General features: G+C 47.2%; 1 protein-coding gene across 1 annotated transcript in view; it reads right to left on the bottom strand.

Moving 5' to 3' along the window:
* The window catches only part of LOC112633026 (cat eye syndrome critical region protein 2), a 200,270-nt gene extending 178,690 nt beyond the window's left edge, over positions 1 to 21,580 (bottom strand). The window contains exon 1 of the mRNA XM_025399376.1: positions 21,037 to 21,580. Within this exon, the coding sequence (XP_025255161.1) occupies positions 21,037 to 21,162 (126 nt within the window). The 5' untranslated portion in view covers positions 21,163 to 21,580. The remainder of the gene's footprint in view (positions 1 to 21,036) is intronic.
* Between the last annotated feature and the right edge of the window lie 4,207 nt (positions 21,581 to 25,787).

Here is a 25,787-nt window from a genome sequence, read left to right as displayed (position 1 = left end):
ACTCAGGGGTGGAGGCTGCAGTGAGCTGAGATTGTGCCACTGCACTCCAGCCTGGGCAACAGAGTGAGACTCTATCTCAAAAAAAAATAATAAAATAAAGTTTTTAAAAAGCTCCACCCAGTAACAGTAGAGTGGAAAAATGATAAAAGGAGCTCTTAACAGTTATTAACACATTTTGTATATAATTTAAGCAATTGAAGAAAAAATTTAATTTCTTTCACTTCTAAAATGTTTTCTGACTCAGCGCTCTTCGTGAATTGCATAAAAGATTCCTTTCTAATGCCACGATACTAGCTAAAATTTAGTGTCACCCACCTTCCCATATACTCTCGAGAACCTGCACTGGATGTCAGTTTTCCTGTCTCACTAGCAGTACCGTTCAATTCATTTACCAACAAATGCCTCCGCATTTTCCTCAAGTCAGCCGGTGTGGGTTCTGCTGCCCGCTGGGCATGTGGCCTTGGGTAAATCGCTTCACTCTGGGCCTGTTTCCTACAGTGCTGTCATGGTGATGCCTGCCTCATGGGGGAATTAGACAGATGGGTCAGTTCGTGCATGAGAAACACTTGAGGCAGTGCATGGGGCAGCATGGCACCAAAATTCATGTCACTTTTATAATAAAATATAAAACAAAAACTAACTATGAAGAAAACTTGGCCAGGCGCAGTGGTTCACGCCTGTAATCCCAGCACACTGGGAGGCTGAGGTGGGCGGATCACCTGAGGTCAGGAGTTCCAGACCAGCCTGGCCAACATGGTGAAACCCATTTCTACTAAAAATACAAAAATCAGCTGGGCATGGTGGAGCGTGCCTGTAGTTCCAGCTACTTGGGAGGCTGAAGCAGGAGAATTGCTTGAACCCAGGAGGCGGAGGTTGCCTCAAGCCCAGATGGCACCACTGCACACCAGCCTGGGCGACAGAGAGAGACTCCCTCTCGAAAAAAAAAAAAAAAAAAAAAAACAAAAAAACCTCAAAACTCAAAACTTAAAACCTCAAATATAGAATGTAATACTAACAGAAGTCTAATGATTAAAACGCTAATCCTACCTTAGAAAAAAAAATTGTTCTAGTTCTTAGTTGTCATGATAGCAAACAACTACAAATAATCCAAACGCCCAATAGGGGCTTGGCTAAATGAGAGTCCATCTACTTGATGAGTGTTCTGTAGCTACTGCAAATCATGACGTGTCGTGACCATAAGGGTGTTCTGTTATATAACACTGTCAACAGAACAAAGCAGGATTCAGAAGCATATATAAAAGCATGATCTTGTGTTTACAAGATACTTAACATGTTACGCGCACACAGACAAAAGCGAGGACGTGTTAGGCTCTTTGAGGGGCAGGGCACGGAAGACTCCCTCAGGTGTGGCGGCTCCTGCTGGACACATGCCAGCAGGCTGCAGGCAGGGCCTTCCCGTTAATTCCTCTATGGCTGGGTCTCTCCCAGGCTTGCTTCCTCATCTGTAAGATTCTCGCTGCGGTCATGGCTGCTCACCATGACCTTTCAGCTTCTTTTCCACGCTAACTCGATAATCCTTGTATTTCCTAGGTGACGCTCCCAAGAATGGAAATTTCATTGGCCCGGTTCATCTTTTCTTACAAGATGTGTTATAGATTACTGGCCAAGATATATATTGGCTTGACAAGGGCAAGGAGGGGCAAGTACAGCTGCCAGATAACCTCTGAAAATTTCTGTAGAACCAGTGGAGAAATGAGACAAACAAAAGACGGCTTTCTGTTGAGCTGTAACTCCCGCTGGCATGGGGAACCTGTTATTAAACATAACACTGAACATAAATACCTGAATAGCTTATTTGTACACAAATTCCTATTACAAAAAGATCACAAAGTAACATTTAGTAGTAGTCTTATGAAACATTAAACATGCTAACAGAGAGAAACTAAGAACTGAAGTATTCCAAACAACAGTCAAACAAGAATCAATCTAAAATTCTAATGAAAGAAAGGCACATCTCTGGCCAGGTACAGTGGCTCACACCTGTAATCCCAACACTTTGGGAGGCTGAGGCGGGCGGATCACCTGAGGTCAGGAGTTCGAGACCAGCCTGACCAATATGGTGAAACCCCATCTCTACTAAAAATACAAAAATTAGCCGGGTGTAGCGGCATGCGACTGTAATCCCAGCTACTTGGGAGGCTGAGACAGGAGAATGGCTTGAACCCGGGAGGCAGAGGTTGCAGTGAGCTGAGATCATGCCATTGCACTCCAGCCTGGACAATAAGAGCAAAACTCTGTCTCAAAAAAAAAAAAAAGAAAAAAGAAAGGCACATTTCTGTGGCTGGATTTTCATTTCCATTTTACTCAATAGGAAGCTAAAATACTGAGCAACTGACAGTCGTAGGGTGAGGTAACCACACCTCAACAATTAGAAAGCGGTGGCACAAAGAAAGGGATTGATTACTGGTATAAAACGTGACGCAGAATTTGTAAACAGGCTGGTTTTTCTTAAAAGGGGGTCCTACCACTGACCTCTTCAATACAACACCAAAATCTTTACCATGAAGGAACTGAGATTAACTTTTTCTTGTTATAATCGCTATATTCTTTGTGGAAAACGTTTTTTTTTTTTTTAAACGCCCTTCCTTTCTCACCATGCTCTTAAGCTTCTTTGAGAGATCTTGTCCTCTCTCCTTCCAGGAGAATGAAGTTTTTGGCAGTCTCAGCCTCTCTCTCTTCGGTCAGAGTAACTCAAATCCCTTCTCCAAAGTCATCTTTGACTCCTTCAAATCACCAACTCAAAGGCTGTTTTCCGTTGTCATTTTCCTAATACTTCTCTGCATCACTCAGCAACGCAGACCTTGTCGCTGCAGAGTCCGTCCTGCGACCACAAGTGGCACCACCATATGAGGGCTCAGTGACACCCACCATGGGCCGCCTGGCCTGCCAGGAGCCCCATTCCTCCTGCTTACATGATGTAGGGTAATCCACAGTGTTGAAAGCACTGTTATTCCATCATTCGCAGCCAAAAATATCCTAAGCGCAGTCTTCTTCACATGCTCCCACCCTGGGGGTCATCCAGTCCCACCTACTCTTTCCTCAATAGCACCAGTGAGCAATGTCCTTTCCTATTAGCACAACCGTTGGTGGTTCACGCCCCTTCCGCTCCAATACAGGCCCACCTCGCTGTACTGCGTTTCCCTTTACCGCACGTGCAGATACTGCATTTCTTACAAACTGAAGATTGCGGGCCGACCCTGCGAGGAGCAAGTCTATCAGGGCCATTTTCCAACAGTCTGTGCTCACTTTATGTCTCTGTGTCACATTGTGGGAATTCTCACAATATTTCAAACATTTTCATGATTATTATTAAGTAAGTCTGTTATGTTGACCTATGACTAGTGATCTTGGACACTACAACTGTCAATGTTTCGGGGCACCAAGGATTATGCCCACGTAAAACAGCAAACTCAACTGATAAACGTGTGTGTTCTGACTGCTCCACAGACTCCCTCTCCTTGGGCTTCCCCATTCCCAGAAGCACAACATTTAAACCATGCCAATTAATAATCCTACAATGGCCTTTAAGTGTTCAAGTGTAAGGAAGAGTACCATGTCTCTCACTTTAAATCAAAAGCTAGAAATGATTAAGCTTCGTAAAGAAGGCGTGCTGAAAGCTGAAACAGGCCAAAAGCTAGGCCTCTTGAGCCGGTTAGCCAACTTGTGAATGCAAATGAAAAGTTATTGAAGGAAATAAAAAGTACTGCTCCAGTGAACACAGGAATGAGAAAGCAAAACAGCCTTATTACTGGTAAGGAGAAATTTTGAGCGGCCTGGAGAACAGATCAAAGCAGCCACAACATTCCCTTAAGCCAAAGCCTAATCCAGAGCAAGGCCCTTACTCTTCAATTGTATGAAGGCTTAGAAGGGTGAGGAAACTGCAGAGGAATGGTTGGAGGCTAGCACAGGTTGGTTCATGAGGCTTTAGGAAAGAAGCCGTCTCCATAAGGTAAACATGCAAGGGAAGCCCGCAAGTGTGGATACAGAAGCTGCAGCAAGTTATCCAGAAGATCTAGCTAAGACCATTAATGAGGGTGAATACACAACAGATTTTCACTGTAGGTGAAACAGCCTTTTATTGAAAGAAAATGCCACCTAGGACTTTAAGAGCTAGAGAGGAGAAGTCAATGCCCCGCTTCAAAGCTTCAAAGGACAGGCTGATTCTCGTTAGGGGCTGGTGACTCTGACCGGAAGCCAGTGCTCACTGACCATTCCGAAAATCCTACGGCCCTTCAGGACTGTGCTAATCTATTCTGCCTGTGCTCTCTAAATGGGACAACAAAACCTGGGTAACAGCACATCTGTTTACAGCATGGTTTACTCAGTATTTTAAGCCTACTTTTGAGACCTACTGCTCAGAAAAAAGTCCCTACTTTCAAAATAGTACTGCTAACTAACAATGTATTTGGTCACCCAAGAGCTCTGATGGAGACATACAAAGAGATTAATGTGGTTTTCATGCCTGCTAACACAACATCCATTCTGCAGCCCATGGATCAAGAAATAATTTCAACTTTTAAGTCTTATTATTTAAGAAATGCATTTTGTGGCTGCAAGCAGTGGTTCACACCTATAATCCTAACACTTTAGGAGGCCAAGATGAGAGAACCGCGTGAGGCCAGGAATTCAAGATCAGTCTGGGCAACACTGCAAGACCCCATCTCTACAAAAAATAAAATAAATACATTTTGTAAGGCAACAGCTGCTATAGATAGTGATTCTTCTAATGAATCTGGGCAAAGCAAATTTAGAACCTTCCAGAAAGGACTCATGATTCTAGATGCCATTAAGAACATTAATAATTCATGGGAGAAGGTCCAAATATCCATATTCACAGGAGTTTGGAAGAAGCTGATTTCAATCTTCATGGATGACTTTGAGGGGTTCAAGACTTCAGTGGAGGAAAGAAATACAGATGTGATAGATATAGCAAAAGAAGAAGAATCAGAAGTGGACCTGGGCCAGGCACAGTAGCTCACACCTGTAATCCCAGCACTTTGGGAGGCCGAGGTGGGTGGATCACCCGAGGTCAGGAGTCTGAGATCAGCCTGGCCAACATGGTGAAACCCTGTCTACAGTAAAAATGCAATTAAAGGCCGGGCGTGGTGGCTCACACCTGTAATCCCAGCTCTTTGGGAGGCCGAGACGGGCGGATCACGAGGTCAACAGATCGAGACCATCCTGGCTAACACGGTGAAACCCTGTCTCTACTAAAAATACAAAAAAATTAGCCGGGCGTGGTGGCGGGCACCTGTAGTCCCAGCTACTCAGGAGGCTGACGCAGGAGAATGGCGTGAACCCGGGAAGCAGAGCTTGCAGTGAGCCAAGATCACGCCACTGCACTCCAGCCTGGGCAATGAGCGAGACTCCATCTCAAAAGAGAGAAAAAAAAAAAAAGCAATTAAAAAAAAAAAGAAAGAAAGAAAATTAGCCAGGCGTGGTGGTGCATGTCCATAATCCCAGCTACTCAGGAGGCTGAGGCAGGAGAATCACTTGAACCCAGGAGGTGGAGTCTGCAGTGAGCTGAAAGCATACCGCCACTGCACTCCAGCCTGGGCAACACAGCAAGACTCCATCTCAAAAAAAAAAAAAAAAAAAAAAGAAGTAGACCTGAAGATGTGACTCACTTGCTGCAGCCTCATGATGAAACCTGAATGGAGTTTTTTCTTTTATTTTCTTTTTCAACCTTGTCTGAAGACTAGATTAAGAGGAGCTGCTTCTTATGGATGAACAAAAAAAAGTAGTTTGTTGAGGCAGAATGTATTCCTGGTGAAGATACTGTCAACACTGTAGAAATGGCAACAAAAGATTTAGAATATTCTAAACTAAGCTGATAGGCAGTGGCAGCGTTGGAGAGGACTAACTTCAATTTTGAAAGAAGTTTTACTGTGGGTTAAACGCTATCAAACGGCACGGTATGCTACGGAGAAATCTTTCATGAAAGGAATACTGAGGCCTGACCCTGCACTGGCAAAAACACTATGACTCACCGAAGGCTCAAGATGAGCATTAGGATTTTTTTATTTTTATTTTTGGAGATGGAGTCTTGCTCTGTTGCCCAGGCTAGAGTGCAATGACACGATCTCGGCTCACTGCAAACTCCGCCTCCCAGGTTCAAGAGATTCTCCCGCCTCAGCCTCTGAGTAGCTGGGATTACAGGCGCCTGCCACAGCACCCGGCTAATTTTTGTGTTTTTTAGTAGAGATGGGGTTTCACCATCTTGACCAGGCTGGTCTCGAACTCCTGACCTCATGATCCACCTGCCTCAGTGCTGGGATTACAGGCATGTAAAGTGCTGGGATTACAGGCATGGGATTACGCCACCCTGCCCGGCTGATCACTAAGATTTTAAAGCAATAGTTGTTTTGTTGTGTTTTCTTTGAGACAAGGTCTCTGCTGCCCAGGGTGGAGTGCAGTGTTGCAATCTTGACTTGCAACCTCCGCCACCCGGACTCAAGCGATCCTCCCATCTCAGCCTCCTATATAGTTGGGACGACAGGTGCACACCACCACACCCAGCTGATTTTTGTTATTTTTAGTAGAGAAAGCATTTCACCATGTTGGCCAGGCTGGTCTCAGTAACTCCTAGGCTCAAGCCATTCGCCAGCCTCAGCCTCCCAAAGTGCTGGGATCACAGGTGTGAGCCACTGTGCCCAGCCTAAAGTATTTTTAAATTAAGGTATTTACATTATTTTTTAAGACATAATGCTACTGCACACTTAACAGACTATAGTATAGTGTACACATAACTTTTATGTGCACTGGGAAACCAAAAATTTCACGTGACTCACTTTACTGCAATATTCACCTTATTGCAACAGTCTGGAACTGACCCTCAAATATCTCTGAGGTATGCCTGTAGTTAAACTAGTCTTTCTTATTCCAGTCTGTTCTATTCCAGTTACCAAAACCAGATTTAACCTAAAACACTTAGTATACAGGAATTCCTACTCTAAAACTTCATTTCCCCACTGCCTGAAGAAAAATGATGATCACCAGTGAGGCCGGTCTTCAAGGCTGGTTGCAATGTTGCCTCTATGATCTCTCTCTCTCAACCTCTTTTTCTATTAGTCTCTATAACAAAGGCGCGGTGACTCATGCCTGTAATCCCAGCACTTTGGGAGGCTGAGGCGGCGGGATCACGAGGTCCGATCAAGACCATCCTGGCTAACATGGTGAAACCTCATCTCTACTACAAAAAAAAAAAAAAAAAATTAGCCGGGGGAGGGGGGAGGCGGGCGCCTGTAGTCCCAGCTACTCGGGAGGCCGAGGCAGGAGAATGGCGTGAACCCTGGAGGAGGAGCTTGCAGTGAGCTGAGATCCCGCCACTGCACTCCAGCCTGGGGGACAGAGTTAAGACTGTCTCAAAAAAAAAAAAAAAAAAAAAAAAAGCCGGGTGGGGTGGCTCAAGCCTGTAATCCCAGCACTTTGGGAGGCCGAGACGGGTGGATCACGAGGTCAGGAGATCGAGACCATCCTGGCTAACAAGGTGAAACCCCGTCTCTACTTAAAAAAAAATACAAAAAACTAGCTGGGGGAGGTGGCGGGCGCCTGTAGTCCCAGCTACTTGGGAGGCTGAGGCAGGAGAATGGTGTGAACCCGGGAGGCAGAGGTTGCAGTGAGCCGAGATCTGGCCACTGCACTCCAGCCTGGGTGACAGAGCAAGACTCCGTCTCAAAAAAAAAAAAAAAAAAAAAAAGGTGAGGGCTCTCTGACCTAGCTAACTATACTGACTTACTCAGCATGACCCCCAGAAGCACGATTCTTTCTCCAGGAAGCCTTTCACTCGCCATCTCTGCCTTCCTCTGAACTCTTACAGCAACCATATTCCCTATCGCTCACCGGGCAAATAACATAGGTTTCACAATATCACTGCTGTCCTGACCCTTTTCAACAGACAAATTCCCCCAGGGCAGCAGCACAATAAGAACTCTGCCACATGCCTCTGCAACCTTATTAACAATGATGACAATAACACAGGGAAGGCTGACTGGGATTTGAGATTTTCCCCTTTTTAAAAAATTTCACTTTAACCTTAAAAATTTGCATGTTCCAGAAATCCAATCACAGTCATGGGTAAGGAAGATGGGCTCCATTGTTGAAAGCGATGAAAATCTAGCGTTATGCACTCACTCCAGCAGCACTTGTACTAAAACTGGCCTATGCAAGATGACACACAGTCACGAAGTGTTCCATGTTAAAAAAAAAAAAAAAAAAAAAGACCAGGCGCGGTGGCTCACGCCTGTAATCCCAACACTTTGGGAGGCCGAGGCGGGAGGATCGCGAGGTCAGGAGATCGAGACCATCCTGGCTGACACGGTGAAACCCCGTCTCTACTAAAAATACAAAAAAGTTAGTCAGACGTGGTGGTGGACGCCTGTAGTCCCAGCTACCTGGGAGGCTGAGGCAGGAGAATGGGCGTGAACCCGGGAGGCGGAGCTTGCAGTGAGCCGAGATCACGCCACTGCACTCCAGCCTGGGCAACAGAGCAAGACTCCGTCTCAAAACAAAACAGCCGGGCGCGGTGGCTGGGGTTGATTACATGTCACAAACATCCTCAACCAGCGCGCCCCCTCCCGATCTTCAACATTCCTGTAAGGAGGGTTGGGGAGCTGCTTTAACACCGCAAAGGAAAATGGGGGGCAAGTCTTTTAGAACCAACGTGAAAGAATTAGTACATTCGTGTAGATACAAACCCAAATCAATGCCGGTGTAAGAGTGGAAAACAATCCAAAATTAAATTCCTTCATTATGACAACAGGTGAAATTTTTTTCTTTAAAGCACCTTTCCCCATGTACAACAATGTTCCCTGAACAAAGAACTCCAGGCCTCTGCTATAAAAATTGACCCCACACCTAAAAGAATTCACAAACAACCTTTCAGGAAGACAGAGAGACATAATGGGAATGGAGAAGAGAAAGGATTTGCTAAAGAAGTAGATCTGTTAATTTAACACGTTTTCTGTCAAGCAAATCAACTGTCCTTAGTGCCATTGTTGCTGAGACAATGAACACGCAGGGTAGGGGTGTTCATTAAAAGGAACCGGCCAGGAGAGAAAAACACTCTTGCAGTCAACAAGACTGCTGAACAGCATTTTCAATTCTAAGAACTGATCCATTCTCAGGAATTATTAATTGGGTGTGATTTAAAAGTTCAACATTGAAAACGTGAAGCGGTGAGTTTAATTGTGGCCCCGTGGCTTCCTCTATTTTCACTTACTTTTGGAGGTGATGGGTGGGGAGGAGCAAGGGAGGGTACACACAGTCTGTTCTGACAGCCACTCACACTTTCAATTCAGGTGGCCACATGCCTCAGTGACACAACGCCAAGTCACACGTCACTCCAGCAAACCCACCCTAGGGAAAAAGTGGACCTGATTTAGCTCATGAAGACTCTGGGCTGTAGAACCAAAGCTAAAAGCTGACCATTCACTCCAGTGTGAAACTTATATGCGTATGTCATCATTTAAACCAGCCAACGTCTTTTGTAAAGGCCACATGAGGTCACGGACTTCAAACAGGAGAACGAAATACTATCTTCTATATATTTTTGCATAAACCACGTTACATTTTAAATGAGTGTATGGCTAACGAAGTACAAAACAGAACACACGAGAGAATTATTCAGAGGGGTCATCTGCCCTCTAAAGAGGAGAAAACTGCTTTTGGCTGTAGAAGTGACTGACTTCACACCAACCTATTTACACAAATTCTGGGATTTAACACCTTGACGCAGGCCAGAAATGCTACCCCTCCTCCACTGATGCCCAGAATAAACCCGAGGGCATGAGTGGAGCACAATGGAGTAGACAAGAAAAAAAAAGAAAAAAAAAAAAAAAAAAAACAATGGTCAGACCTTAGTTCCCAGCCAAAGAGATAAAGAATAAAAAACAAGACATGGGGTCTCTTTGGGGATTGAATACCCCAAGATGGAAAAGAAGGACTTGGAGATAGACACTCAATGAAAACCATCCTCAAAAGCCACAGACAAGTGATATTATTTCCTTAAGTTCTATGGTATCTTCCTTCCAAGAAGCTCAAAGGCCTTCACTGTGCACTAGACGGAGCCACACTCACAATACCATTTTCTCCCCAAACCAAAATAAAAATCTATTTGAATCCATAATATATTTCACCATGCTTGCTGAGGGCAAAATTAAACATGAAAAACCATTAAAAAACATTTAGAGCAGCTTCAAGCTTATGTGGTCGCTATGTTCTACATGGAAAATTCTGATGGAATAATGAACTTTACATATGCATATATCCCAAACACACACACACACACACACACACACACACACACACGCCTTCAACTTAGGTCCCACTGAACTTTTGACCTGGTCATGGAGAACGCCCTCCCCAGTACACCACCATGCAAAGCTCAAGAGATCTGTCAAGAGCCTTGCGCCCTGACAGGCAATGGCAGCCGCTCCAGCCCCAGGCTGCAGCACAAACACCCCTCACCCCTCCTCCCCTGCGGCACTAGACAGCCAGGCCCTGCTTCAGGGAGGCCTTTTGTAGGGGAAGGCCTTTCTTTATCAGCCTCAGTCAGCTTTGCAGTTCCCTCCCTGCTAGCCCCAAACTCTCTGCTTTCCTTCAATGATGCTCCAGGAAAGAAAAAAAAAAAAATTAACAAGGCCAGGCGCCGGGGCTCACATGTGTCATCCCAGCACTTTGGGAGCCGAAGTGGGCAGATCACTGCAGGTCAGGAGTTCGAAACCAGCCTGACCAAGATGGTGAAACCCCGTCTCTACTAAAAATACAAAAATTAGCCGGGTGTGGTGGCACACGCCTGTAGTCCCAGCTTCTTGGGAGGCTGAGGCAGGAGAATCGCTTGAACCTGGGAGGCAGAGGTTGCACTGAGCTGAGATCACGCCACTTGCACTCTAGCCTGGGCCACAAAAGCAAAACTGTCTCAAAAAAAGAAAAAAAATTAACAAAATATCTGTTTCTCAGGTTTCTGACATGTACAATTGCTGATGACATTCACTTCTGGGAGCAACTTTAACTCCCTGAAATTTCCATAAACAAAAAATACTAAAGGTTTGCATTTAGGGGAAAAATAATCCCATCACAAGGAAAAACTCATCTACCTCATGTACAGCGTACCTTTTATACAATGACCAACACTACAAAGTCATCTCTACCTCACACCCCAAAGATTCTCAAGCAGGGCAATTTCACCCCCCAGGAGATATTTGGCAATGTCTGGAGACATTTTTATTTGTCACGACTGGGGGTGCTATTGGCACCTAGAGCGTAGAGGTCAACAATACTGCTAAACATCTTAAAACGAGGGCCAGGCACGGTGGCTCTCGCCTGTAATCCCAGCACTTTGGGAGGCCAAGGCAGGCGGATCACGAGGTCAGGAGATTGAGACCATTCTGGCTAACACAGTGAAACCTCGTCTATACTAAAACTACAAAAAATTAGCCGGGCGTGGTGGCGGGCGCCTGTAATCCCAGCTACTTGGGAGGCTGAGCAGGGAGAATCACTTGAACCTGGGAGGCGGACGTCACAGTGAGCCAAAGATTGCGCCACTGCACTCCAGCCTGGGAAACAGAGAGCGCCTCTGCCTCAAAAAAACAAAAACAAACAAAACGCATATAACGCCCTTCATATAACAGCTACCCACAACAGATTTTCAGCCCAAACTATCAATAGTGCTGAGACTGAGAAACCCAGAGGATTAAAGGAACACACAATCTTGAGCTCACTCTTACTTTCCAATCATTCCTTTCTCAATCCTAAGAGCTGCTGAAAAATGACTGTCCCCAAGTTTTCCAATATAAATTGACTAATATTTGTTAGAGGCTAATGTAAAGATATAATAAAAACATCCAAGGAATAGCATCCAATGAAATATACAAATACAGAGGAAGGGTAGCAGCCATCTGTAAAGGTGTAATAGCAAATGAAAGGCAAACCACAAGCCAGAAGCTTTAAGTGGATCTTATTCAGACTTCTAGGTATTGATGACATGATACATAAGAAACAGACTAAGTGAAAGGGAGCCAAGGGCAGTGGGATGTGCCTGGAGTCCCAGCTACTGGGGAGGCTGAGGCGGGAGGATCATTTGAGCTCAGGAGTTCAAATTCGGCCTGGGCAACATAGTGAGATACCACCTTTAAAAAAAAAAAAAAGAAAGAAAGAAAGAAAGAAGAATCACATAATTCAAGGTCTTCAGCCTCCAGAATTCCTCAAAATCTCAAAGCACAAAAGCTTAGGTCAGTTTAAGGACACTAGAGATAGTGAAAATGTCAATCTTCAAGTCTCAAAAGCTACTTTCAAAGTAGCTTATTTGCAGACAAGATGCCAGAGAAAGAGAAACAAAACATTCCTATAATTTGGAAACACACCAAGTATGGATTTGCAGTTTTCACTTGGCACGTAATTAATTTCTAAGACATGGATCCTACCCTCGACCCTAACTGGTGAGTCAGCAATTTGCTGGATGAGTTCAGAGCGCTACGCATGCTGAGAAACATTTCTAGGATCACAGAACTTTAGACATGCAAACACCCCGGAATCACTGAGTCTACAGATGGGGCACCTGAAACCCACAGTCACCTGCCTAAGAACACAACTTAACGACAGGTGGGCCCATAATCCAGCTTTCTGATTGTTGCCTTTTGAAAATGTATTTAGGGGCTGGGCGCGGTGGCTCATGCTTGTAGTCCCAGCACTTTGGAAGGCTGAGGCGGGCGGATCACGAGGTCAGGAGTTCGAGACCAGCCTGGCCAACATGGTGAAACTCTGTCTCTACTTAAAATACAAAAAATAGCCGAGCGTGGTGGCACATGTCTGAAATTCCAGCTAGTCAGGAAGCTGAGGCAGGAGAATCACTTGAACCTGGAAGGTGGAGGTTGCAGTGAGCCGAGATCACGCCACTGCACTCCAGCCTGAGCGACAAAGCAAAACTCTGACTCAAAAAAAAAAAAAACAAAGAAGATATGTTTAGTCACATCAACTAGACAGAAGACCATGTACTTAGAAGCTCCCCTTTGGTTCTGTCCACACACCACATTTTTACCTAAACCACCTGTGCACTGCAGTTTTCCACACTCTGCCAAGCGCACCGCATTCTGAGCCCCAGCACACCATGGAATCCCACACTGAGCTCCCCTTGCCCTGATCAAAGGGGCAGATAATCGGTAGGACTGAACGCTGCCAAGGTGTATTTTAGGCTTTCCTAACTGTGTTCCAGAAAATTTAGCAACTTAACTTCCGTTGCAAAGTGAGCCGTGTGCTAACGCAGGCCGCCCTTCAGAGATGAGAAGGGGCTGCCCCTTCTGAACTGCAGAAGATCCCAACTGCCTTTGCAGCTTCACATGGTAGGCACACACACACCAAAGCAGCAAGCCTTTCCTTTCAAAGCGTAGGTATAAATAGAAAGCGGACCTGGTATTCACTTTTAGAGAGTTACATGATGATAGCACATTCTCCCCTTTCAGGATCTCAGCCTGCGCAGATCTGTCCTTCTGTAATTCACATCCCCTTCTTGGGCTTTCCCCCTTGGAGAGGGTGCAGATTCTGAATCTTTAGAAGGTCTTTTATCCTCTAGTATCTTACATTAAATAGAATAGTGTGACAAAGGACTTTTTTTTTTTTTTTTTTGAGACGGAGTCTCGCTCTCACTCTTTTGCCCAGGCTGGAGTGCAATGGCGCAATCTCAGCTCACTGCAATCTCCGTCTCCAAGCAATTCTCCTGCCTCAGCCTCCTGAGTAGCTGGGATTACAGGTGGGCACCACCACACCCGGCTAATGTATTTTTAGTAGAGACAGGGTTTCATCATGTTGATCAGGCTGCTCTCAAACTCCTGACCTCATGATCCGCCCGCCTCGGCCTCCCAAAGTGCTGGGATTACAGGTGTGAGCCACCGCGCCCCTCGAGAAAGGACTACTTTAAATCACTCATCTCCTCAGAAAGGCCCTAATCACCCTGTTTTAAATAGCAACAACCTACACCTCAACGTGGCCCTGTGCAAGCCTCCACCCCGCTCTACTTGGGGCCTTCTGATATTATATACGGTATCTGTCTCACTGCACTAAAAAGCAAACAGGTATTTTTCTATTACGTTCACAACCATATCAGTACCTAGTACGTTGCCTAATGTAGTAGATGCTTAATAAACATTTGCTGGCCGGGAGCAGTGGCTCATGCCTGTAATCTAGCACTTTGGAAGGCCGAGGCGGGTGGATCACCTGAGGTCGGGAGTTCGAGGCCAGCCTGATCAACATCGAGAAACCCCGTTTCTACTAAAAACACAAAAATTAGCCAGGCATGGTGGTGCATGCCTGTAATCCCAGCTACTTGGGAGGCTGAGGCGGGAGAATCGCTTGAACCCAGGAGGCAGAGGTTGAGGTGAGTCAAGATCGCACCACTGCACTCCAGCCTGGGCAACAAGAGCGAAACTCGGTCTCAAAAAATAACAATAATAAATAAATAAAATTAACATTTGCTTAAAGCTGGGCGCGGTGGCTCATGCCTATAATCCCAGCACTTTGGGAGGCCGAGGCGGGTGGATCACCTGAGGTCAGGAGTTCGAGACCAGCCTGGCCAATATGGTGAAACCTCTTCTCTATTGAAAATACAAAAATTAGAGCCAGGCATGGTGGCTCACGCCTGTAATCCCAGCACTTTGGGAGACTGATGGGGGTGGATCACCTGAGGTCAAGAGTTCAAGACCAGCCTGACCAACACAGTGAAACCCCGTCTCTACTAAAAATACAAAAAATTAGCCAGCCATGTTGGTAGGCACCTGTAATCCCAGCTACTAGGGAGGCTGAGGCAGGAGAATCACTTGAACTCAGGAGGCGGAGGTTGCAGTGAGCCGAGATCACACCATTGCACTCCAGCCTAGGCAACAAGAGTGAAACTCTGTCTCAAAAAAAGAAAAGAAAAGAAAATACAAAAATTAGTCGAGGGTGGTGGTATGTGCCTGTAATCCCAGCTATTTGGGAGGCTGAAGCAGGGGAATCCTTGAACCCAGGAGGTGGAGGTTGCAGCGAGCCGAGATCACGTCACTGCACTCTAGCCTGGGCGACAGAGTGAGACTCTGTCTCAAAAAATATATATATATATATATTTGCTGAAATAAATGAATACTTGAATTTGTCCCTTTGCACTTAGTTCAGAAGTTTAAAAAAAAAAAGGCCCCTTTGTACCCCACATTATTAAGAGCCAAAGAACTCTAGACGTGCACTGTGGAATCTGGCCCCTCATTTTATAGATAACAAGAACTGAAGAAGAAGCAGTGCAATGTAGTAGAAACAGGCAGAATTTGGCCTCAAAGAACCTGAGATCCAGGTGAGAGTCCCTGTGCAAGCATCAGCCTCTCTAAACTTTCAACTTCCACATGTGTAAAATGAGAAGACCCCACCTCATGGTGATGGTTAAGGCCAGCTAAGAAGAAAATGGGATGACATTTTGAAACTGTACCAAGTACTATGCAGTGTAATTTATCATCACGTTGTTTTGACTTCCCCAAAATCAGTCAGTTACAGTGGCACAATCAGAATACAAGTTTCCTAACTCCTAGTGCAGCACATCTTGTGTCACGAAAGTAGGCTTCTGAACCCCTAATTAGGGCCAACTTACTCTTTCATCTAGTTCAGGGCTTCTTAACCTCGTATGGGTTGGGGGCTGCTTCCAGAATCTGATGAGAGCAATAGGCCCTTCTCCTCCAGCAAAGTGCACACGTGTACACCAACACAAAGTCTACCCTGGCGCCAGGTTTAGGACCCACTATTATGATGGATGTACTTACAAGTTTCTCCTAGCCATTCCTATCACTTAACGTTTAACAATCCATGTGTTCGGCACTTGATTAAGGGGCTGGATTCTTTTTTTTTTTTTTTTTGGGACGGAGTCTCGCTCTGTCCCCCAGGCTGGAGTGCAGTGGCACAATCTTGGCTCACTGCAAGCTCCGCCTCCTGGGTTCACACCAGTCTCCTGCCTCAGCCTCCTGAGTAGCTGGGACTACAGTAGGCGCCTGCCACCACGCCCAGCTAATTTTTTGTATTTTTCGTACAGACGGGGTTTCACCGTGGTCTCGATCTCCTGACCTTGTGATCCGCCCGCCTCGGCCTCCAAAGTGGTGGGATTACAAGCGTGAGTCGGCCGAGGCTGGATTCTTCAAGGAAGCACCAAGGGTGGAACTCAAGAATGTGAATATTGCCCCCAGATCTCATGCTGATTAGGTAATGGCTCTTACCCACGTACAAACACAACCAGGAAGGAGCCACAAGGAAGGCAAAGGAGTAAGTACTCAAAGGCAGGACACTCAGGAAAAAAGGCAGACAGGACAGATTATTTTGATCATGCTGCTACTATATGAACTATTCAAATAATTCTACATAACCATCTTCAAACGGCCACCTATAGACACCAATGCAGCCCCACATTCATCATAATTACTGGGAATCATTCTGTCCTCCCTTACCTTAGTCAAGTGAGACACTGTATTTACTGTACAGGGCACTTGGCTAGGTGGAAAACAGTAGGAAATCTTGGAGAGGTCAATTAGCCTTTCTTCTTTTCTTCAATCAGGACAAAACTTAGCCAACCTAAGCCACTAGAATGTTAAACAATTATAAAATACTTCATTTAACTCAAGTGGTATAAACTTGCTAGTTCTGAAATATTAACAGATAATCTTCTGAGGCAAAGGAGGCCAGGTAAGAGCTTCTTCGGTAAATCTCCAAGTTCCATGTTAAGCACAAAGTAGGGGCTCAACTACTGAATTCACTGTCATTCATCTACTGTGTTCCATCTATACCTCAATCTCATCTGAAAAGTAAAAACATCTAACCTACAGCACAATTACACTGCGGGCATATTTAGGAATTTCTAAGTATGTTAACAGTGAATCACTTTTATCCCCGAGTGGAAGGATACAATGTTAACACTTAACAACGTTTATCCCTGATTGGTGACTATGGGTGGTTTTAATTTTTATCTATATTTTATGATAATTTTCACGTTTATATAATTTTTTGCAATATTTTTACAACTGGGAATTTTGAACTGAGATAAGGCATCACTATTATATACTTGACAGGTTTCTTGTCTAAAACTAAGAATCAAGTATGTTGACTCTTATAAAGCAATTCTGTGTATTCAAGGTTGATTAATAGAGTAAAACTTTTTTTATAATACAAAAGTTAGCTGGGTGTGCTGGTGCGCGCCTGTGATCCCAGCTACTCCGGAGGATGACGCGGGAGAATCACCTGAATCGGGCAAGAGGAGGTTGCAGTGAGCCAAGATCACACCATTGCACTCCAGCCTGGGTGACAGAATGAGACTCCGTCTCAAAAAAAAAAAAAAATTATTTAATATACACAAAAATAAAAATATCCACGTTTTGGGGACAGTTTTCTAAATGGAAGATCTTAATCTCTTGGAGAAGTGGGACATGAATCCTGCCAGCCCTTCACCTATCTTAGAGATTGCTTCACTTTAGATAAATGGAAACCAAGTCCTTGAGAACTCTGCTTCCTAAATTTTCTATAAATCCATGAGCTCAGCCTGGTGGTCAAGGGTAAAATGAGATCTTTCCCACAGCTGAAAACCGGTTTCCTGAAATAACTGATATACTACTTCTACTACTATTATTCACCATTTTTACCTTTTAAAGTTGCAGAAAATTAAGACTGTAGAGTCTTTCCACATGGCCTAACAGGTACGGTTCAGCATTTGAATTATTTTTTAATTTTTTAATTAATTAATATATTTATGTTGAGATGGAGTCTCGCCCTGTCACCCAGGCTGGAGTGCAATGGCATGATCTCGGCTCACTGCCACCTCTGCCTATCGGGTTCAAGCGATCATCTTGCCTCAGCCTACAGATGTAGCTGGGATTACAGGAGCAAGTGACCAGCCCGGCTAATTTTTTGTATTTTTAATAGAAACGGGGTTTCACCATGTTAGCCAATCTGGTCTCCAACTCCTGACCTCAGGTGATCCGCCCACCTCGGCCTCCCAAAGGGCTGGGATTACAGGCGTGAGTCACGGCACCCGGCTCTTTTTTATTTTTATAAGGGTCTTCCACTGCATCATAAAGTCTAACCAAGGGATTGTTTCTCAAACTGTCAGGTCAATAAACTATTAGATTAAAATAAAATTACCTTAGAAAAATAAAAATAATTTATGTATACTTAAGAGAATCAGAATTGACAGTATTTCCAGTAAGTTCTGCACTGTCAATGGGTCAAATGTGTTAGAAGTCTAGAAAAAAAAATATATGTATATATATATTTTTTGAGATGGAGTTTCACTCTTGTTGCCCAGGCTGAAGTGCAATGGCATGATCTCGGCTCACTGCAACCTCCACCTCCTGGGTTCAAGCCATTCTCCTGCCTCAGCCTCCCAAGTAGCTGGGATTACAGGCACCCACCACCACACCCAGGTAATTTTGTATTTTTAGTAGAGACAGGATTTCACCATGTTGCTCAAGCTGGTCTAGAGCTCCTGACCTCAAGTGATTCGCCCTCCTCAGCCTCCTGAAGTGCTGGGATTACAGGGGTGAGCCACCGCGCCGAGAAAATACATTCTTAAATCTTAATTTTTTAATTGACATATAATCATTCCCAATAAAATTCTAACTTTTGATAACTACTAAAAACCTTAAGTTAAAATTTCCATTGGCCATATCAAAACATACCTAACATGAGATGGATTAGACAAGAACTGCAGTTAAGAAAAGTCACTTTGACTTTGTTATCCATTGAGTGAACATCTCCAAATACAAGAGTGTGGACAGTTCTTTAAACCAGCACGTATGAAGCCAAATACTCATTTCTGTTGCATGTATTTCAAACAGCATGTATTTTAGCCCAAGAAAAGTGCCATTTCCAAGAAACGCTGGAGTCATATCAAATAGCCTTGATTATTCGCCATGTAAACTACAGTGATTTTCCATTTGTTATACATATAAATTTGATCTTTTTAATCAGTTTACATTTCCTTTAGGAATTAAACCAGCTAATTCTCAGAAACCACAAGTTTATTTCTTGTAACAGAAGGCAAGTTATTTACAGGTTACTCTAAATATGCTGTGAGTACTTAAGGCAAAATGAGTTACCTCTAGTCTTCCATCAACAAAATGGGAATACATGGATTTGAGACATGAAGTTTTTCCAACAGTATTTTTAGGATGGGTCTTTAAACTCTGAACTCGTAATCCCAGCACCACCTCAACGTTACTATCTTGCAAGGAAGAAAAGGGGCTAGGTGCAAGTTTACCCGCACCCAAGATGGCCCTGTCACAGGCGGCACCTCCCACCACAGCCACCATTTTGACTGCAGGATATAATTAAACTACTCACGATTTTGTACCAACGGAAAGAAAACACAGGACATCACAGTAACAGAAACATCCCTTGACCTTTAGGATTCCCAACTCTTTAGCTTCCATGGCTCTGTTTCTCTTCTTTAGTCAATATAAACAGTTGTCTCAGGAAAATTTTCATTAATAAAATTATGCTTGCCACATTCACGTTCAAACTTTGAAAACAAACGCTGTGGCGCCGCGTAAAATGCCCAAGTTATGACCTCTTCCTAAAAAGTGGAGAAGCCCACATTTCCTCACATTGTTTTAATCAGCTTAAGAAACTAAGAATCGCCAAAAGCCAGTGAGTGGCCCTAGATTATCTGTCTACATTCCTCTTCATTCTCCCATCCCCAACCCTTTTGATCTTTTTATTTTCCTGATTTCATTAACTGCGATGAGAGCAAGTTCCCACACTTCATTCATAGAAGAAGCAACTGATATTTCAGCAAACACGACTGAATCTAAAAATAAAGGTGAGGCAAAGAGCTCTGGAATAAACGAGTTAAAATCAACCCGAAAATGGCACCAAGTAAGATCCGTGGGGCTGGGGAAGGAACAACAACGACCTGCTCTTCCAAAAGAGTGGCTCTAATTTTGATGACTGCGTCGGCGAACCCATCTGCAGAACAGAAAACAAAAATTGACCAACGCAGTTGCCATTCACCTTTGTCCAAAGGCAAAAGGTGAAAAGTCACGACACATATTGCCATAGAAGAGAAGGCAATTCAACCTGCCAACTAATCGACTATTTCTCAGCTCCTTCCAAAAACACAAATAAAAATAGGAGAAAGGGGGCTGCCGCTGGACTGGCCGCTGCCTGGCCGCCGTGTGCGCTGCGCTCCGCACGCTCCCGCCACCCGCCGCGCTCCAGGACCCTCGGGTTTCGGCCCAGTTATCACAAAGCCCCGGGCTGGAAAACACCTCCGGCCTGGCCAGAATGGCCAGCCCGTCCTTCGCGCTCGCCCGGGGGGATAATGGTGGCGAGACCAACTCCAAGGGCTCCCGAGCCCTGGGATAAAGAGGCTGGATATTACGGGAGGACGAGCGCTGTGGGAGAATAACGGAGTCCCAAACTTTCCTTCCGCAGCTCCGGAGCCCCGCGCCCAGGCCCGGTCCCCACCGGCCCGAAGTTGGCCGGAGCGCCTCCCGGGAGTTTCGGGCCTCCGGGAGCCCCCGCCACGCGCCCGCCCGCCAGAGCGGAGCTAGCCCTCCCCACCGGCCGCGGCCGCCTCCCGCCTGGGTCCGAGTTAATCCCGCGCGGGCCCCCCCCCCCCGCGCCTGGCCCCGCCGGAGCAGCTGGCTCGCGCCTCAATGGCACCGGACGGCGAGCGCGCGCAGCCCTAGCGCCCACACTCAGCCCCACCGGAGAACTCCCGGGAGGGCCGCCGGGTCCCGCTCCCGCTCCCACAAAAGCACGGGCCCGCCCCGCCCTCGCGGCGCCTGCTCCTCTGCCCCAGGAGCCGGAGTCCCCGGCCTGACGTCCCTCGGCACCCAGGGCAGAGCCTGGCGGCCCCCGCCCGCCCTCCCTCCTGCCCTTTTGCGCCCTCCTCCTGGCCCCCGACTCCGGGCCGAAGTCCTTCGGGCCCCGGCCCCTCTGCGCGACTGCCCGGGACGCCCCGCGCGGGGCAGGGAAAGCAGGGGGCGCAGCGCGCCGCCTCCCGCCCGCGCGGTCACTCACCTCGATCTCGAAGTCGGGCAGGCGGAACGCGGTGCGAAAGAGCGAGCAGAAGTGCGCGATGGCCGGGACCTCCCACCAGGAGCGGAGCTCGCCCAGTCCGGCCGCGCCGCCCTCCTCCGGGCACATCTCCCCGCCGCAGCACAGGCGGCGGCCCCTCGCTGCCCGCGCTCTGCCCGCCGACCTGGGACTCCCGCCGCTGCAGCGCCGCAGCCTCCGCGCGGTCCTCGGCGGGGGCGGCGGGGCGCTCCTCCCGCTGCTGCCGCCGCTCGGCGAGTGCAGGAGCCGAGGGCGGGCGCCGGGCGGGGGGCGGCGGCGCGGGGGCCCGAGCTACAGAGGCGGCTGCGGCTGCGGCTGCCCGCGGGGTCCGCGCGCTCGCCCCATCCCGCGGCTGCGGCGGCGGCCGCCCCCAGTCCCCTACAATATAATCGAGTCCCCGCCGGGGAAACAGATGGGGCTGGGGGCGGAGGGGCCGGACGCGGGGCCTGGGGGAGGGGCCGCCCACGAGGAGGGGGCGGGGCTGCCCGCGCCACAACAACAACCCCCGCCCCCGCCCCACCCCCGCCCGGACAGCTGCACCGCCAGGGAGGGGGAGGGGCGGGGCGCGCGCCCCAGGGCTCAGGACCGCGGGACCTAGGGAGCGCGGGCCGCCCCCCGAGAACTCTCACGCGGCGCCCTCCGCCCTCCAGGGCTTTGGGACTGGGAAGTTGAAGCACTTTCCCGAGGGAGGACGGCCAGGCGCTCTCCCACCCCCACTTGGCCTGAGTGGTCGCGTCCTTTTAAAGGGCCCGCGGGGTGGTGCTTTCGGTCGGGCTCCATACAGAAACGTGCACGTGTGGGAGTTCAGTTATTATTGATGCCGAGGGCAGAGCCGGAGCAGGAGCGGGATGTCCACCCCAGAAATATGAGGCCTAGAGAAGTGAAGTGCTTTCCACCTGTTTCTTAACGCTTTTATTCCAGCCGAGAACGGCGCGCAAGGAGCTCTGAAGTGGCTCTTTTCTCCGAGAGAAGGCGGCGGTGGGGCTGATTGAGCTGGAACGTAGTAGGATGGAGGCCGGAGAGCGGCGGGAAGGGTGGGGTAGGGGGAGGCACCAATCAGCAGCCGAGCGGGAAGAGCGATCCCCTACCCCAGGGAATGGACACGTGTGACCGCCCCGGAGAAGACAGGCTCGGAGCCCTGCCACTGCCCGGCCGCCGAAGAGCTGCCTGGAAGAGTGCGCACAATGTGCTTGGAAGGCGGGGGGATGGGGCAGAGGAGACCGGGAAGCCGGAGAGTGTGCTGGGAGGGGAGGAGGCCCGCACGCCCCGGCGGAGGGATTGAGTGTGCTCCCGGCGAAGGGTGTTGAGGTGTGTGCGCGCTTTGGAAATGCTAACTGCAGTAGCGCGGTGGAATACTGCTAAATCCTAAGAAAAAAAAATCAACCCAGAAACAGGCTAAAAGTTTGGAAAAACTCCATTGAATGCTCAGATATTTGTGTTGGTCGTTGCACTTGCATCCTGCTGGTCTCAGAGGGCCGCCTCTGAGTTCGCTGGCCCACCTCTCAAATAGGAAACACTGCTCCTGGTGCGTCCCCCAAATTAATCAACTATTTATTGAGTGACAGGCACACTCACAAAGTGTACGAGGGTTAAAATCAAAGATCCTCTTCTACCTTTAAGCATTGTACAATCTGGAGATAATTTATATGATAGATTTTGGAATGGGCTGTCTGGATAAGTACCCCTCCACTCTCCCTCACTTTATTATGATAATAACCTGTTGTATTTTTAAGGCAGCATTCAAAAACATTTTTTAAATGGTTAAAGTATATTCACGTGTATCTTTTGTGAATCTACTAATCTCAAAATACATCATCTTCTAACAGGGGTCTCTCCTCCGCCCCCCACCACCCTCCTGGCACAGAAAAAACAACAACAACAACAACAAAAGTTCTGCTCTTTCGTTCCCTGGAACTATTTGATGATTTAAAGTGCATCCTCAGATTCTACCATGCGTTTTATTTAGTGTTTCGCAAAAATGAGCTCACATGGACTGCTCCCTAAAAGCCAAGCCTACGTTTGTGTGTGTTGGTGAAGCACAGCTACCCTGTGGGTATTGCATTAGCAGGGGAGATGGGAGAGGGACACAGGCCACCCCGGAATCGTCACGTAACCTGAACGAGGTGCTTTCTGAACTTGCTTCTCCGTCTTTATTTCCTCACAGTTTGACTTTGCACACCTTTTCCTCTTTGTGTGTGTGTGTGTGTGTGTGTGTGTTGGCCAGATGCGGTGGCTTAAGCCTGTAATCCCAGCACTTTGGGAGGCCGAGGCGGGTGAATCACCTTAGGTCAGGAGTTCCAGACCGGCCTGGCCAACATTGTGAAACCTTGTCTCTACTAAAAATACATAAAATTAGCTGGGCGTGGTGGCAGGCGCCTGTAGTCCCAGCTACTCGGGAGGCTGAGGCAGGAGAATCGCTTGAATTTAGGAGGCAGAGGTTGCAATGAGCCGAGATCGCGCCATTGCACTCCAGCCTGAGCAGTAGGAGTAAGACTCCGTCTCAAAAAATAAAATTTTTTTTAAAAAAAAGTGTTACTGCGTTTCCCTGCCTTTATCTTTTGTCATCGTTTAAGCTTCTTCTCTGGCCTCAGTTGTCACCACTAGCCAGCCTAGTAATATTAGTGCCTAGGACATTAATAACACCAGGAAGCAGAGGGATGAGATGATTTGGCTACCCTTTAGTACCGTAGTGTGTTTAATGTCGTTTATAAACACCACCCCAGCCCCAATTTAAAATCTGAGCCATTGTCTTCCTGCCTCCGCTCACTGCCAAGCCCTGGAAATCAGCAAGGCTGTCCGGGAACCGCACGCGCCCCCTGGTGCTGCTCAGAGATCCGCCCTGTCTCTCAGGGCTCCTCCCTTCTGCTGCCCTTTTCTTCTGAGGGTCTCCTCTGTTCTGTGGCCCAGCACGCCAACTTTAGACCCATTTCCTCCCACCATTCTCTAAATCTGGCTGTCTCTACAGTTTTTTCCCTGGTTCCTCCACCTACCCTGCTACTCTGGCCTCAACTACCCTCTGGAACGGATCCTGGCCCCAGGAGCTGAGGGGTCTCAAGTCGCTTGGAATGAACTGTAAATCTGAATCTTGAGTTCCCTGAGTTTGGGCTCCAACCGGAGCTTTTCCATTTGGACTTCCTTTGGCCCTGTTAGGATTGATACCCTGAATCTTTGACCCTGTTTGAACATCTGTGCCACCCCTCGCCTTAGACTTAACTGCCTCGGATCTATTTTCTGGACTAACTTCCAGCCTAACCTCCTAGAATCTAGATTAATGACCCCCTACCAATAGGCTGGCCAATCACCCTTCTTCCCTTCTCCCTTTGATTCGGAGTGCTGTTGTACTTCTCCAGCCTGGCTCCTTTCACCCTTGAAACACTAGTTGTATCATCTTCCTTAAAAATACACTGCTGGCCGGGCGCGGTGGCTCAAGCCTGTAATCCTAGCACTTTGGGAGGCCGAGACGGGCGGATCACGAGGTCAGAAGATCGAGACCATCCTGGCTAACACGGTGAAACCCCGTCTCTACTAAAAAATACAAAAAACTAGCCGGGCAAGGTGGCGGACGCCTGTAGTCCCAGCTACTCGGGAGGCTGAGGCAGGAGAATGGCGTAAACCCGGGAGGCGGAGCTTGCAGTGAGCTGAGATCGCGCCACTGCACTCCAGCCCGGGCGACAGAGCCAGACTCCGTCTCAAAAAAAAAAAAAAAAAAAAAAATACACTGCTTGCCAGGGCAGTAGGTCACACCTGCAATCCCAGCACTTTGGGAGGCCGAGGCGGGCAGATCACGAGGTCAAGAGATCGAGACCATCCTGGCCAGCATGGTGAAACCCTGTCTCTACTAAAAATACAAAAAAATTAGCTGGGCGTGGTGGCATGCGCCTGTAGTCCTAGCTGCTCGGAGGCTGAGGCAGGACGATTGCTTGAACCCGGGAGGCAGAGGTTGCAGTGAGCATAGATCCTGCCATTGCACTCCAGCCTGGTGACAGAGTGAGACTCCGTCTCAAAAAAAAAAAAAAAAAAGAAAAGTAAAAAGAAAAAACATAGCTCCGATTTTCTTTCCCCTTCTCATTCGTGCTGTTTTCTGTTTGTGAGCCAGTGCCATTAACTTCAGATAGTATTGAAAGTAGCAAGAAGTAATTCTTTCGTATTCTCCGTGACCCTGAGTTCCATAATCCTCTTTTAATCAAATGTTTTCTATTTAAAAACCCCACAATAATTAGTTTGGTTTTGCTGTTTTGCTTATTCATTAATATTGCAAAAATATTTATGTTTCCCATTGCAAAATATAAAGTAATGTTAGCTATTTTGGGATTTATATAGGCTCCTGGAGGATAATCTAGGAAACGAACCACCCTTTTATTTTTTTAGATGTGGGTTCTCCCTTTGTTGTCCAGGCTGCAGTGGAGTGATGCAGTCATAGCTCACTGCCACCTTACTGAGCAATCCTCTTGCCTCAGCCTCCCAGATAGCTGGCACTACAGGCCAGGCTAACCACGTTGTTTTTTTTTTTTTTCCCGAGACAGTCTTGCTCTGTCACCCAGGCTGGAGTGCAGTGGTGCCATCTCGGCTCACTGCAAGCTCCGCCTCCCGCGTTCACGCCATTCTCCTGCCTCAGCCTCCGGAGTAGCTGAGACTACAGGCACCCACCATCACGCCTGGCTAATTTTTTTTTGTACTTTTTTTTTTTTTTTTTTTTTTTTTTTTTTTCCCTTAAC

This window comes from Theropithecus gelada, chromosome 10 (genome assembly GCF_003255815.1).
Source record: "Theropithecus gelada isolate Dixy chromosome 10, Tgel_1.0, whole genome shotgun sequence".
NCBI classification, from domain to species: Eukaryota; Metazoa; Chordata; class Mammalia; order Primates; family Cercopithecidae; genus Theropithecus; species Theropithecus gelada.
This window is presented reverse-complemented; position numbering and strand designations above follow the sequence as displayed.